This window comes from Pelodiscus sinensis, chromosome 27 (assembly GCF_049634645.1).
Source record: "Pelodiscus sinensis isolate JC-2024 chromosome 27, ASM4963464v1, whole genome shotgun sequence".
NCBI classification, from domain to species: Eukaryota; Metazoa; Chordata; order Testudines; family Trionychidae; genus Pelodiscus; species Pelodiscus sinensis.
This window is the reverse complement of record NC_134737.1, coordinates 15354530-15370979: the sequence shown is the minus strand read 5'-3', so window position 1 is coordinate 15370979 and position 16450 is coordinate 15354530. Positions and strand designations below refer to the sequence as shown.

General features: G+C 45.3%; 1 protein-coding gene across 1 annotated transcript in view; it reads left to right on the top strand.

Moving 5' to 3' along the window:
* Positions 1-1301: 1301 nt before the first annotated feature.
* The window catches only part of GNAI3 (G protein subunit alpha i3), a 33165-nt gene continuing 18016 nt past the window's right edge, over positions 1302-16450 (top strand). Inside the window, exon 1 of the mRNA XM_075910388.1 lies at positions 1302-1500. Coding sequence (XP_075766503.1) covers positions 1383-1500 — 118 coding nt within the window. The 5' untranslated portion in view covers positions 1302-1382. The remainder of the gene's footprint in view (positions 1501-16450) is intronic.

Here is a 16450-nt window from a genome sequence, read left to right as displayed (position 1 = left end):
GCGGAAAAACTTGCCAGCTGTCTACACTGGCCACTTGAATTTCCGCAAGAACACTGACGATCTCATGTAAGAAATCAGTGCTTCTTGCGGAAATACTGTGCTGCTCCCGTTCGGGCAAAAGCCCTCTTGTGCAAATCATTTGCGCAAGAGGGCCAGTGTAGACAGCACAGTACTGTTTTGCGCAAAAAAGCCCCGATGGCTAAAATGGCGATCGGGGCTTTTTTACGCAAAAGCACGTCTAGATTGGCCACGGACGCTTTTCCGCAAAAAGTGCTTTTGCGGAAAAGCATCCTGCCAATCTCGACGCTTTTTTCCGAAAATGATTTTAACGGAAAACTTTTCCGTTAAAAGCATTTCCGGAAAATCATGCCAGTGTAGACGTAGCCACAGAGACTGTGATTTTCTCATCTGACCTCCTGTGTAAGGGCAGAGACCCGCTCCATACCAATTCCTAGAGCAAATGTTTTAGAAGAAATAGCAAAATGGCCAGGGACAGGAGCACCTATGCTGGTCCTTGGTAACTTGTTCCGCTGGTTAATTACTCTCACAGTTAGAATTTGTACCTTCTTTCCCCTTTGAATTGTCTACAACTTCCAGCCGCCGGCTGGCGTTAGACCCTTTTCTGCTACAATGAAGAGCCCATGATTCGTGCAGGCACCGCTGCGTTTTACGGTGGTGTCACCATTGTGATGAGCTTCGCTGGGTGCATGTCCTGGAGTGAGGTACGCTGCATGCTGCCGTCTGCGGGCTGGACTCCAGGCTGCCATGCTATTTGCCAAGCTCCATGCAGCCAAGAGCAACTTGCTCTTAGCTCAAGCAGCAGGGACTTGGGAGCTGAATCTAGCCCTGTTCCAGCTGGGAGGGGAATGCAGCACAGAGCCACCGGAGAGTTCTCCGTGTCCCGGCACCAAAGGGTCGCCTGAGCCATGCCCGGGCACCTAGCTAGGCGCTGGCGGTGGGTGATGCCCATGAGGGCTGGGGGTGCACATGGACCCCACTGAGTAGCACAGGTAAATACAGTGGACACCTAGTCCCACGAGAGACACCAGCCCACGGGGGAGGGCAGCCCCATGCGGTCCTGTCCAGCGCCATGCACAGCGTCCCTCATGCGCAGACCGTGCCTCCACCAGCAGACTACATAAGACTACAAGTCCCGAAATGCAACGCGACGGGGGCGGGCTCAGCGACTGGACTGCATCTCCCAGCATGCAACGCTCGCTCGCGGCGGGGAGGGGGCGGGGCGAACTGCATTTCCCAGGGTGCGCCGCGCTCCCGGCGGGCGGGCGGAGGCCCCGGAGCGGATATCCGGCCCCGCCCCAGCCAGCCGCGCTCGGGCCGCCTGGCTGAGGAGAGCGAGCGGCGCAGCCCGGCCCGGCCCCGCCATGGGCTGCACGCTGAGCGCCGAGGACAAGGCGGCGGTGGAGCGGAGCAAGATGATCGACCGCAACCTGCGCGAGGACGGCGAGAAGGCGGCCAAGGAGGTGAAGCTGCTGCTGCTCGGTGAGCCGGGGCCGGGGCGCGCCGCGACCGACCCGCGCGGGACAGACCCCCCCCCCCCCCCGAACCAACCGCCCTTCCCCCGGGGCTGGGGGACACGGCTGGGGGGGCCCCGCGCGGGACAGACCCCCCCCCCGAACCAACCGCCCTTCCCCCGGGGCTGGGGGACACGGCTGGGGGGCCCCGCGCGGGCCAGACCCCCCCCGGGGCTGGGGGACACGGCTGGGGGGGGCCCCGCGCGGACCAGCCCTCCCCCCGGGGCTGGGGGACACGGCTGGGGGGGGAGGGCCCCGCGCGGACCAGCCCCCCCTCCCCCGGTGCTGGGGGACACGGCTGGGGGGGGAGGGCCCCGCGCGGACCAGCCCCCCCTCCCCCGGGGCTGGGGGACACGGCTGGGGGGGGAGGGCCCCGCGCGGACCAGCCCCCCCTCCCCCGGGACTGGGGGACACGGCTGGGGGGGGAGGGCCCTGCGCGGACCAGCCCCCCCCGAACCAACCCCCCTTCCCCCCAGGGCTGGGGGACACGGCTGGGGGGGGAGGGCCCTGCGCGGACCAGCCCCCCCCGAACCAACCCCCCTTCCCCCCGGGGCTGGGGGACACGGCTGGGGGGGGGGCCTGCGCGAACCAGCCCTTCCCCCCCAGGGCTGGGTCCACACTCCTTTACAGAGCCTTACCCTGACCCCCCCCTTGCACCGCAATCTCCTACGCCAGCTCAGCCCTGAGCCCCTCACGCTCTAAATCCCTTATTTAGCCCAAGACCAGAACCAGTGTCCTAATCCTCTGCCCCTGCCCTGTGGAAGGGAGGCGGTAGGGAAGACGGAGTGAGCAGGGGTAGGGCCGCAGAGAAGGGGCACGAAGGACGTGGAACAAATAGGGTCTGAGGTAGGTCCTGGATTGCACTTACATTCGAAAAGTGACCTCTTGCTTAAAAAGGTTGGAGACCCCTGCCCTAGCCTCTTTGTCAGAGGCAGGAACTGGGTAATAGGAGAGGGATTTTTTTATGATTCCCTGTTCTGTTCACTCCCTCTGGGGCACCTGGCACTGGCCACTGTCAGAAGACAGAAGAATGCCGGGCTACATGGCCCTTGGGTCTGATGCAATCCTTTCGTTCGTATTGGAGATCTCTGACTTGTTGGGCTTTTTTCCAATGTTGTTCTTTGAACAGATACATATTTTGGGGCTACAAACTAAGTGCTATGTTCTATATGGCTTTTGTGAACCTTATTGAAGGCTGGTTCATAGAGGTGCAATGAAGCACATGAAGATACAAGGAAGCAAGGAAATATTAAAGATTTCTTGGAGAAAACTTGCTGAATAATGAAGTCTGTTAATTTGTAGTAGACTCCCAAGTGAAAGCAGTCATTTCAAATGAGTTTAAGAATAAAATGAAGTACCATCTTGTATTGATTGGGGTGGAATGTGGATTATCTGATCATTCATAATCAGTTGCTTTGCAAAGTTGTCTTTCTATTTGAGAGACAAAATAGCTTTGGTGTATGTATTGATCTACTCAGAAGCACACCGACTAGTGAGTTTTTGCTTTATGTGGGAAATGTTAAGCTAAGATTTCTGGTTTCCTAAGGGGAGACAACCATAAGAATCCTATAAGCAATGTGTGTATTGCTTAACTTGTTTTTCAGCTGTGTATGGTGTGAGGCCCTGTGGTTCATGTCCTTTGTGTGCACAGAAAATTTTTTGATTGGCTGTTTGTGGTTATAGGTCTTCTTCCTTGGAGGTTTGCTCCTTTGTTGGAGTTGCAAAATGATTAGAGAAGGGACTCTCAATGGGATTAGTAACCTCCTTTTTCATACTGTGTGCGTGGGGTTTTTCTGTGTGCCACGATGCTGGAATATAGCTAACACTGAAAAGCCACTTTAAAAGGAGTTTGCAGAGGTGTGTTGGCAGTTATGCCTGTGTACAGCTTTTCTGTACAAATCAGACATGTAGCAGTGATGCAGTGTTCTCAGACTCTGTGGCAGAGATTTTTCAAAAGCATGAATGGTGGTTATGCACTTCACTCCTATTGTCTCCGTGGCAGTTAATTGGCCTCATGGCCGTTTGTGCTTTTGAAAAGGTTTCCATCTAACCTGTATTTTAAAAAAAATCCTAGCTTAGTAAAGTCTTTTAATGTCACCAGTGATTAAATGATTCTGCAAAGATCTTTGCACTCTACGTATTTAGTAATATACAGCTAAAACGGAGCAATCAACTTCTAAAATAAAATGTATGCACTGCATGCTGTAGTCATTTTATTAAAATTTCGAAAGCTAGACTAATAGCATATGAATCTTAAACATTTCAAGATCATTTTTAAAAAGAAAAATGCTAAAATGTCTAGGTTGAGATACAATTTCATGAAACGAAGCAAGGTAAGAACAGACCTTTGGAGTGTTTCAGTAACTGGAGCAAACCACTCAATGCTGATGCAGAGTTGTTTTGAAGAAATTTGTTGCTTTATAAAGTTCAGAAATCACTTTAATCCCCTTTTGAACAATTCAGAAATACTTTGAATGAAGGTGAGACGTCTCCATATACATCTCAGCATCTATTCAAATAACTGGCCTAGTTTTGCACTTCTCTGCAAAATTATGTAGGTTGGGAAAGCTCACATAGGCAAGAGCTAGTCAGTTTTCCTTGCCTCAGCCTTTCAACAGAATCTTCATTGTTATGACATTGCTAAAACATTGTAACCCACATACGGGTTACACCAGACTGAGGAGTCTAACCACCCTTTTGTAGAGAGATTGTAGAATTTTTGGAGTAGCCTTTTTTCAGCCACACGTCATGTGACTACAGGCCCTTGTTGGTTTTTTGAGATTTCTACTTTCCTCTTTTTGAAATTGTTATGGTTTTGCCCTTAAGAGACTCTCAGAAGTGGAAGAAAAACAGGATGCTAAGTTTTCTGGTCTTGCTCACTAAGCCTTTGGTAGTGCTCAGGTCATCAGTGTAAACTAGTAAATTATATAACCATATTTGTATTTCTGTAGCACCTTTCCTGCAAGGATCTCAGATTACATTACAAATAATGTTTCACAACCCTGACTGCTAGGTAGCAAGTGTTACGCCCATTTTAGACATAAGGAAACATAAGGAGGGAGGAGTCACTTGCTCAAGATCACACAAGATCTTGTCTGGACTACGTAATTGTCATCTTGTTGATAGGGATGTTTAATATTGGTTAATTGAATAATCGATTAACCTCATGAATTACTGGTTACTTCGAAGTAGGAATAAGAGCCTCCGGAAAAGGGCGCTTTTTCCGGAGGATCGGGGCCAGTCTAGACGCTCTTTTCCGGCTTTTTTAAAAGCCGGAAAAAAGCGGCGGACATTTTTATTTAAATGCCGCGGGGGATATTTAAATCCCCCGCGGATTTCCCTATGACGACTGGTGAAATTTACATGCCCCTTCCGGAAAAGGGGCCAGTGTAGACGTAGCCCTGGGGAGTGGGGCCTGCAGCCAGTGTGCTCTGGCCTCCCTCCCAGGGGGGGGCCCTGCCACTCTGTATCACAGGTAGCAGCGCGGGGTGCCAGGTGGGAGCTGGTCCGCAAGGGAAGCCAGTTTAAAAACCAGCTCCCCTCATGGACTGGCTGCCTGTTGCCCCACACTGGTGGCAGCAGCCCCTGTCCGGGGTGAGGGTCTGAGCTCCTGAACCTGGTATGAGCCAGATCTGAGCTGGGCTGCTGGCCAGCCTGCTAAAAAATTTCCTGCTGGGGGGAATGCGTGTAATCCCTAGTTGCTGACTGCTGTGAAAGGGTCCCTGAGCCAGCACTGAAAATGGCTTTAACCGGTGGTAGATACCAGGCTTCAACAATGTTTTCTATAATAGTGCTGACATCTGTTGTTGGCTGCACGGCAGTGCCCTGTGGAGAACCTGTGGGAGAGCAGGGACTAGAACCCAGGAGTCCTTGCTCAGACTTCTGCTTTAAACACCACTCCCTCCTTTCTATTAGCGGGTTGTCCGTGCCTCCAGGAAACCGCTCCTGTGCAGGAGCAGGCATGCAACTTAGCTGATGTATAATTCTATGAGCTTTTCCTGTTATGGGAAGCAGCAAGGTGTGGGAGGGTATAGAAATTGTATGATTCTTGTCTACTCAGTTCAACTCCTATCGTGCTATAGATAGGGCCCTTCATTTTAAATTGTTCTTCTATTTGAGTTTTCCTCGGAAAAGTGTCAGTGTTTATTACAACAGCAAAACCAGACCTCCATCAGAGTAAAAGCTATTAATAATTTTCTATGTAAAATATCGGTTTATTTTGGTGGATGGAAGAACGGGGGTGGGGGAGAGTGTTCAGTAGTTCAATTCCGTTGATCAGTGTGGCTTGTGACTTGCTCCAGGTCTAAAAAAGAACTCCAAACACAATGCTGCCGCCACTGAGTTTAAGCAAACACTGTATCTCTAATCCCTAAACAAAACTTGTAATTTGAACAAACAGTTTACTATTGTAGATGTAAAACTATTCGCCTATAAATATTTACTTTTAATTGAGCTGCACTGTTTGCAGCTCATACAATCAACTCATTCTTTTCTCCTGTTTTTGTTTTTTTTTTAAAGTTTTGAATCTTTGTGTTCTGAAATGTATTCTGATGCAGATTTTCATTTGCTTCCTATTTTGGTGTGTCAGATCTCTAAGCTGGTATCTAGCAGCTTGAAATGGGTATATGGGCATGAGATTCATCAGTACATTCAATGTGCATGCACTTCAGAGCTTGTGTGCATACCTATTTGTATGTCTCTTCTAGTCGAATACATAACCTTACTTCAAAAGACAGCTTTGCATATACACAGGGTGGGGATGTAAAATCCTGTATAATCAGTTAACCACGGTTTATCTTGGTGGGTAGAAGGATGGGGGTGGGGGAGATCCTGTGGGTCTCCTGGCCCCGGGCATGGCTGGAGTAGCCCTCTACCTGCAGGGGGAGGAGGAGGTACTGTTCCCAGACATCATTAACCAGTTTCCCATTCCTATCCCTAACAAAGACTAATGTATTATTGTAATATCTCATGCAGTATATTGTATTTTCCTAATAAAACAAGATTCTTTTAAAACTAGGGTGAAAACGGGATAAAACTAAATACTCTGTAAAATCCAGGAATTTTTGGTTAAAAATCAGTTTGAATAAGAAATGAAGGGGCTTGCCTGCAAGTTGTGTCATATAGTACACTTCAACTTATGTTGCTGGCTGCCGAAGGCGGGTGCCTTGTTGAATCCAGTCAGGCTCGCTCCTCCGAATGCAATATTCTGCTAGATGGCATCTTTGCCACATCCCTTGTTTGAACTGTTCATGCATAAAATACACTTCACCAGTCTTTATTTTAAATCACTCTTTACTTCCATGGTACTTGAACATAATTAAAAACCACCATTCATACAAAATAATTAGAACAGATCCTAAACGCATCCTAAAACAGTCCTGACCTACATAACCATTCAACCAACAGATGTTACACAAAGAACTTCCCCCACCTCCTCTAGAGATCTGAGCCACCAGTTACTGCTCAGCCCTTCCCCGTGCTCAGCATATTTCTGACGAGGGCTCAAGGATGAATTCCAAGGGTGAGGGCCTTAATTGGAAATGCCCTGCTACAAGCCTCCTTCCTTGTAAACTCTGGAGTAAAGTGCTTTAGAGCCACAGTTGATCAGTTCTGGATTGTATCTGAAAAACAGGACATCTAGAGTTTCATAGGGCCCCATCCTTGCTCTGCCTAAAATTGATGGACAAACAGTAGAAATTACAGTGCACTAATGTAATGAGGTCATCTAATACAAGCTGGGTTTCCATACCCTACTTAAATCTCAACCCAGATTGTGGGGAGGCTTGTTGAAATCAGAGGCATTCATATTCATTAATTGCAAGTTCTTCTTACACCTCCAGGACTTCATTGGGTGACACAGGGAGAAATGCAGGCAGAGAATCATCACATCCCCTCCCTATTAGGGAAGTAAGTGACTAGTCAACTACTTGCATTCTCTGCAGTGCCTATCCATGTGCTGCCTCTCTAAGAGGTAGCAGTGCGGGGCAGGAGGCGGCTGCCATGAAGCAGCCTCTGCTTGTAACGAGCCTGGGCCCACCTAGTCATTTGATGGGGATAGATGTTTGAAATACTTCTAGTTTGTACATCGATTATGGAATGCTGCAACATGTTTCACTCTCATTTTCCTCCACTAGTGACCGAGCAGGGCATGATCTAAACCTGTGGTGTCCAACCAGTTCTGAATCAGTAGCCACTATAGTGAACTAGCCACACACCTGGCCAACTAGCCACATGTGACTAGTGGCTGGTGTGGCAGACCTATGTAGGTGAGAATAGTGATAGAAATGTAGCCGTGTTAGTCTGGGGTAGCTGAAGCAAAATGCAGGACTATGTAGCACTTTAAAGACTAACAAGATGGTTTATTAGATGATGAGCTTTCGTGGGCCAGACCCACTTCCTCAGATCAAAAATTGATCTTCTGTCAAATGATCGGTTTAGTGCTTTGCATCCCTTGTATCCATTGGTGTCTTGTGCTCCATGTTGGGTTTAATTAGCTTTAAGTGCTCCCAAGGCTGCAGCACAGTGCTGCAAAACCAGCTGCAGAACTGAAAAGAGCAGGCTGGTGGGGTGAATAGTTCAAGGTGTATAGAAGTGGTTTCTAATGCTTGAGTTTTATTTAAAAAAAACTCATTGGAGAGGAAATAAAATCCCAAAGGCTCAGCAGGGTCTCATGAACTTGCTCTGTTATATCACTACACTGAATGAAACTACACTGGTGCAAGCCCCTAATATAGATGGGTACAGTTTGTATTTGCACTGCTGGAGCTTACACTACTTGGCCACTGATGGCGGGAATTAGAGCAAACCCTGGTGTAGACAAGGCCCTGAAATCCCCCACACTTGAGTAATAAGGCTTTGAGCAATCTCTCAGGGCTGTGAAGGCTATTCTTTGCATTTGTGGTTAATTTTGCATGCTGGAGCTGGTTGTGCTCCCTTGGTCGTCAGTATTCATGTGTAATGTGGACAGTAATTGTTCTGCTGTAAATCAAGTTTTACTTATCTTCTACTTCCTTTTGATTCCATCTAACTGCCCATAATTTTAGTCACGATAGTTTTGTAGCTGGTGACAATTAGTAACAAGTTCAGACTGCTTCAGTGATGAATGCTGCAATTGGAATATTATTGTACACAGTTCTGAGTTCTTGAATGCGGAGAACATTCCAGCATAATCAAACACCCTCTTTTTGCCGATATGCCCCTGGGCGATTAAGTGATTGCTAAAGCAAGTAGACTATGCTGCCAAGCTTCAGAATAGAATAAGATCCTCCAAGAATCATGAAAGAATAGCAGTGTTGGGAGATCCTGTCTGTCTATAAAGCTGAACTAGTTTCAATGCAGTTGTTCCTTAGCCCCATTACAGCATGGCCAACAAGTTGTAATGCAGCTGAGACCTTCTTCATCCCCTTAATTACTATGGTGAAAAACCTCTGCACTACAACTTTTAGCACTTATTAGCTGAGTCTGGAGATGACTCTGCTGATTTAGTTCTTAGGATTGGTTAAAGCAGTTCAACAGAAGACTTGGATTCCTAAGGCATCTAGTTTAGATACCTCACCACCAGCTTAGTTTCCCCTTTTGCAGTTCTCTTCCTAAAAATCTATTTATAAAATTTATAATTTCATATACCAATATTTCTTTGAGTGACCTTTAATTAGAGGGTAGGTTGTTTAGTCAATCTTAGTATTTTCTAATTGCTAAATTGTTTCCTAATCTGTAACGTTCCGATCTGTCTGGATCCTTTTTTGAAAAGCTGCTGTGCATTTTACATAAATATCATGGAAGGTCGCAAGCTATAATATTTTTCATCGCATACAAAATGTAAATTTTATGTACATCTTTAAATTCAGCATGTCTCAGTGTTCCATTGATCATCTGCTTTGAAGTGACCTCATTTGTGAAATTAATATTATGTAGAACTCTTACATCAGTTTCTAGCTGCTTTAATGCTGGTATGGACACATTGGCTCTTGTTCACCGTAGTTTGTTTGTTCAGTGATGGGCAGGCATGACCATTGTGCTCAAATACAATGCACGGTAACTATGCCAAGTACTTCCAGGTTTCCTGCATTTCAGAAGCTTTAAGGCAGTTGTTAACCTACTTTTTATTTAATGGACTGAATGTGTAATACAAAAGTACCACGAGAAATTTAAATGCTCCAAAGTAACAGTATTTTAAATGTTAACTTTAATGTCTTTGATGATAATACAGTGCTGTGGTTCCTTAATCTAGTTTGTGCAATTAAAATTGAGATGGATTGGATGACCTAATACTATATTGCTATATTTAACTTCTGTGCCTAATATTATTAACTATAATTGCTTTGATAGTGTGGATTTTCAGTCTGTTTTATATGAACTTAAATTATTGTATTTAATTTCTTATCTTTTGAAAAATCTGCACACAGAAATAAAATGCAAGTGATTATCTGCTCCAACCATCAGTTATAGGGAAGATGTGCAAACTGTTTGCACAGGGCTTTTTTGCACTATCACTTCCACAGAAGAGGAGGTGATGCCACATTGGATAGATGTAACATTTTTGCCTTTGGCCTCTGACTTGAGATCCTATCTAACTTAGATATGGTGTGATGCATCCTGTCATGCTATTGTGATTAACTTCCTTCCTTCCTACCTAACAAACTCAGCTCTTAATGGAGCAATATGGGTACTGGCAAGTCTGCAAGAGAAACGGTGATTAGCCCCTCTCCCTTTTGACAGTAGGTCTGGCTGTCTGATCTGCTTTGCCACTCTCCTGATGGCTCCACTTCCTCTGCCTTTGACCTTGGCTTCTTCAGCAACTGTCCTTGGTTTCTAGGTCAGTTTGCAAGTCATTGTAGAAACTTTTCACCCCTATGGGCTTTGCCTACTCCATTTCCTTTTGCAGCTCAGTTTTGCACTGGATTCCAAACAAGGACTTTAGACTAATGACTGGTCTAGGGATGTTGCATTTAGTTTAATCAAGTAATTGACTAGTCGATTTTCCATCGATTAGTTAAGTGCGGGAGGCACAGCGGGGTTAGTTCCTGGCCTGGGCGCTAACCCTGCTGCGGCTCTGCCTTTTAAATGTATTAAGAACGTGATAGAGGCAGCGGGGCGGGGGGAGGGACTACATCCCTAGGCTGGTCACAGCTTCCAAATCAGCAGTGATGTTTACTGGGTAAAAAGTGCCTATATTTAAAAGTCAAATAGAATTTCTGGCCCAGGACAATGGGGTGGCTTCAATTATTTTGTTACTTCAAATTGTTACTATTCCACTCATTTAATTTTCCAGATCCAGGCTATCAAAACACTGAATCCTCTAATTGCTTTCAAAAGCTGTTTTTTGGCTGTTTACTGATTGGCTGTTGCTTCCCAGTTAACTGATAAATGTGAGCTTTTCATGAGGCTTGGGTTTTTCTTCATCTTACAGGAAGGCGTCTAGCTTCCTTTAAGGAAGTGGTTGGTTGATGATGTCCCCTTTTGCGTAAATGCAGCCACCGATGCTATACTAATATGGATTAACCACAGAGCTGTTGTGTGTAGTGCTCTCCACTGAAATCAGTAGGAGTTCTGTTCATGGGCCTTATAGCCTTTATGGGTATGGCCACATTGCAGTTAGATACCCAGGTCCTAGAGCCTGGGCATCTACACGGCAATTAAACAGCCTCTTCAGCCTGAGCCCTGTGAGCCTGAGGCAGCTGGCACTGGACAGGCAGGGGTTGCAATGTAGATTATACCCTGTGGGATCTTAAATAGCTGTTACAAAAATGTGTAATGAGGTAGACTTGCTGTTCTGCTCTTCAGCATAATGGTGAAATAAGCCGTGCAGTCATACAAGTTTAATGGCTGACCATGTATGGAAAATCCCTTTAAAGACCTGGGTGCCGGTTTTGGGGGTTTTTGTGGGTAAGGATGGAGTAGCTCTTGAGATTTTGGCCTGGCTTCCGTTGGGGGCTAAAGCAGTTCTGTCATGGGCTTTCTGAATATCTGACAACCTGGCTGTGAGCTCGCTCATCTTAAACAAGCTATCTTTTGGTGTGAACCAATGGCGAGGCTGTTAGTCTGAATCTGCAAAAGCAGCGAGGAGTAACACGGCTACCCCTCTGATACAATGGCTAGGGACGCTCTTTGGTAACTTGTGCTGTCGCATTTTCAATCGCCACCTCTTTGCATTTTTTCTAGGTAGGGTTCGTTGTCCTCTTACTGCCAGTTTTGCAGAAGGGAATTGAGACTTCTATCTCCAAGTAATTGCAACATCTCTGTTCTGAAATTGGTTAACCAGCGTAAGCTCTGGTTTCTTATGCTGAAATGTAATCTCGGGGCTAACTATTCTAATCAAAGCAAAAGGAACAGCCTCCCTTTACATTTTTGCAAGTGACAATGTCTAAATAATGCTTCTGAATTCTAATTGAGTCCAGTAAAATAGACTCTTATTTCTGGAGCTCTGAGGTTTTGAAAGCTTTATAATTGTTACATCTGGTCGGGCCCTCAGAGGAGGGGTATAAGATCTGCAAGAACATCCTATGTTTTGCTGTGAGAAATCAGTGAAAATTTTTTTGTTGTATTTAAATTCCTACTTTGTTAGTAATCTAGAGGTGCTTGTCTTGTACTTTAGGGCTAAGTTTTCAAGTCCTGTTTAATCAGACTCTACATCATAATTCTTAAAGCTGGCTGAAAGCAGTAAAGAAAGGGTACTGATTAAACATCCATTTATTGAGTTTGTTGGGACAGTCTTGGTATAGAATTGGGGCTACTTGTAAGATATCTGGAAAAAGAAGGCAAATTTGGAATGTGAAGTGTGTTAATCTTTGCAGATATATAATTAGGAGGACTTGTGAATGCCTCTGAAAACAGAAAACACAGGGACTTGGAGATTGAAAACGTAAGCGGAAAATGTGATTAAGTTGGGAAAATGCAAGCTACTACATCTTGGTTGTGGGAGTAAGGGAGAAAAGAACAATCACAGAAATTCCAAGTGAGGAAAAACCTGAAATGGCCTGTGCAGTCTTTATGCTGCATACTCAAACTCAGATTACACAGCTGAGCAGAAACAATCTTTCTGCAGGTGCATAAAGCATAGCATTTGGTGCTGGATGTCTCATTACTGGGAAGACTGGACATTGGAAGGAGCACACAGAGCAAAAAATCATTAAGGATCTGGAAGGTTGTCTTGAGGGCAGATTTAAAATGGTTATTGTGATGCTTGGCATAGAGTGGCTGTTACAGGTTCGGAGAGGTGAAAATTGAGAGAGAACTTGGACTGATCGAAGACCAGTCACATGTGAAATTCAAAGCTAGACTGACTGGGAGAGAGCTAGTGTGCTGGGAGAGACAGTCCTGCCCTTGCAGGAGGAGAGCCATATGGCGTAAAATGTCTTCTCTAGCTACTTTTTTCTATTTCAGTCTCTCCCTCTTCAGAAGGAACCAGGTAATGACAGATATTGTCAATTGACTGTACCTCAAAAGGGAAAAAATGTGGTCCTCAAACAGCATCAAAGTGGGACTGACTTGAGGGATCAGGAAAGACTTAAGCCAAAGGGGATACACAGTTTTAAAAATGAGAATATCCTTACAGCCTACAGCGACGTTATTGATCATGTCATTTCATATGACACTGTCAGTGAAATAATAGGTATCACCAGTTCAGCGCTGACTGTGCTGCAGGCATACATAGCTGATAAATTGAGGGAACATGGGTAGCGCAAACAACGAGAAACAAATGTCACTTAAGAATGCATCTGAAAGTAATCTGCATGAAAATTCCTGCCACCAGAGCTGCTTGTGGTAAGGATGGCTGTTTTTTACAAACTGTGTACAATACACTGAAGCTATTCTTCATATGCCCCCTCTGTTCATAAGGGGAACATAGAGGATTGCTGTCAGAATAAAATGAATCTTTGTCTCTTCCCCCATGTGGAAATTCTGAAAGGGAATATACAGAATACTAGAACCACTACATTCTCAGGCCTAACGTTACATATTTTTCTTGTGTACTGTCCTCATGCATTAAACAGCAAAGTTCTCAGAGTGATGTTCCTGATGTCATCTTGGTGGAAATTCACCCTTCCTAGAAATGATAGGCAGCCATTTTGGCAACTGAAGTACAGAGAGGTGAGAATAAGAGAGCTAGCTTACTAAATGGAAGATCATTTAGTAGGGAAAAAACACATTGAATCTTAAAGGACTGTTACTAAAGTAATTGGTGAAAGCTGGAGTTTGAGTCATTAGCTTCAATGCATCTCAGTCTTGTAGTATCCTCTTTTGTGGCAGATGTCTGTTCGTAATCTTGGTGAGAACATGCTTGCTTTGAGGTCCTTTCTCTTCCCATAGTTTGCCTTACCAGCCGCTGTCTGAGCCTGGACTGGGAACATCTTTGTATTTGATGTGTAAGTAATGAATGAGGCTGAGCTACATGAAACACTGTTAAAATATTGAGCAGCTTTTCATTTCTTCATGCCTTGGTTGGGTCAGACAGAACAGCTGAAAACTCATTACTGGTACTTTGCCTCAACAGAGCAGAGGTGCTCATGATGAATACATCTAAGTGAGCATTCCCCCACCCCCAGACTAATGTCTAATTGATTCTGATTGCACTACCCACCCTGCCTTGGAAACAGTCTGGTTGTCCTGTGGAACAGCTGTCAGAGTTACTGTCTGGATGGGTATTTGAGGCAGGCAAACAAGCAGTATCTTCAGTCAGCTCTGAGCATTTTAGGGAGTTCACACTCTAACTTGGTATAGTCTTGGGTAATAAATCTGAATTAAATATACATATATGCTCCAGAGCAGAGCTCATACAAAAGGCATGTACCTGAACTGCCATATGGATTAAGGCTTCCCCCTTTGAAACTCAGTGGTTTTGCATCATAGAGAGATGCCTAGAGGCAGGCCCTGTGTTAAATGTATAGCAATAGATGAGCCCAAGGAGTTTGTAGATTAAACCAGTCAATCAGGGAGAGAAAAAATAAGTGGTATGCCCATTTTGCAGGTGGGGAACAGAGATGAAGTGACTTGTCCATGGGCCCATGAGATCTGTAGCAGAGCGGCAGATTAAACCAGTTCTTTGGATCTTGTGGTTAAGGCACTGAGCTTCCATTCTTCCTCGTGATAATTTTACACCCCGTATCAAAGCCTTAAGTAAGGATGTTAAGGAGCAGCTATTTCACTAATCATGTAGTTGATAGAATTTTTATCCACTGCACAATTTGTTGCTAAGGGAATACACTCAGTCCTGGCTCACGTCTGGTCCAGGTGCTATCCCTGCTGTGGCTCCGCAGTTTTAATGTAGTAAGAGCCAGGCAGGCAGCATGAGGCGGGATTGAGCTGGGCTTGTTCAGTCCCAGCTCACTCCGGATCCAGTAGCCCCAGCTTGCGGGGAGTCCCAGTGGCACTGTGGAGACAGTGCTGGGGGGATCTGGCTTTTAAGCTGGCTCCCCCCAGCAGTGGCTCTTGCTCTCCTCCCCTGCCCTTGCTGTCTCTGATACAGAGGCAGTGGAGAGAGGGAGGATGCAAGTTGTGAGCTCGACTGCTCACCTACATTCCTAGCCTTAGGCACTGAATTGGCTTACTGCCAAATACAGTGAGGCATGGAGAAGCTGGTCTCAACCTACCCTGTTAAGCCACTCAGGATTTTCAAGCAATACTGTGATCACTTGTTCAGTCTGAAACAATCTAAACTACCATTGGGACATATGAACTTTAGTATAAAGTTACACTGGCAGATAATGGGAAACTTAATTTTGTAAAGTGCTGTTGTATTACTTTTCCTAGACAGGTACTAAAGTAGTTGAATCCAGGGGTAAATTTGTTTGTCCTGTTGTCAAGGTCTCTCATGGCAGAAAATACTATCTCCTTATAAAAGACGAGCAGGTACCGTCACCATTCAATTTATGGTACAGTTATTGTCTTTGTATCCTGCTCCCAGTCTGACGACAGTTATCCCTGTTCAAGTTTGCACAGTATTTCCATAACTAATGAATACCTGCTTGTATTTGGCCATTGCATAAGTGTTTAGAAAGTCAGGTAATGGTATATTTGCTCTTTGCCTGTCTCTCTAATTTCCATTTGTACCTTGAGACTTTGCATGCTCATGCAAATACTCTTAATTCTTTTCCATACTAGTCCAACATTTTATCCTGATTTAAAAAGCAGTTCAGAATTATAGAGGAACTGTAAAAAGTTCAAAGTGTTTTATCTCTTATACAAAAGTTAGTACAAAGGCACCATTCTAACTTTCAGAAATCTAGCCTGCAGATTTCCTCATTCTCCTTGCAGTGTGTGATATCAAGTGCCCTGAAGAGACAGAATGTACAGAGTGCCTCTTTTAAACCTTGTTCCTAGTATTCTCTCTGGGAGCTCAGCTTTCCTGAGATCTTAAGGATGCAATAACTTAAATGTGAATGCAGCAGTTTCTCTGTCAGTGGCTGTCCTCTGTGTCTATTTGAAACTAACGAAACAATTTGGAACTTTAATTCTGGAGGACATACCTTCTAATGCTTCCTCTGGAAGTTTCTGCTAGGTTGATAGAAGGGATATTAAAAAGCATGTAATTGGGTAACTTTGTAACCTCTTAATGTTGGTGGTTATATGTACCCTGAGCCAGCTCCCCAGGAGCCAGTGTGTGCTGGTAGCTGGCTTTTAAGCTGTTTCCCAGTGCATACCAGCTCCCACCTTCCGGCCCCACTCCTGGGAGGTCGGTACCCAGCTCTGATGCAAAGCCGGCAGTGCAGGCTTGCAGTTGGCTCCCTGGGTGCAGGCTGGGAGCCTGTGTGTAACCATTCATGGTAACTGATATGTGGTTATCCTATTACATCCCTATAAATAGTGACAGGACCATATACCAGAGCCCAGATTTCACTTAACATAAGTACCAAGAGTCTAGAAACCAGTTTCTCTAGTACTCATGCTAAATGTGAACAGGACTTCGGTTTGTACAGTCA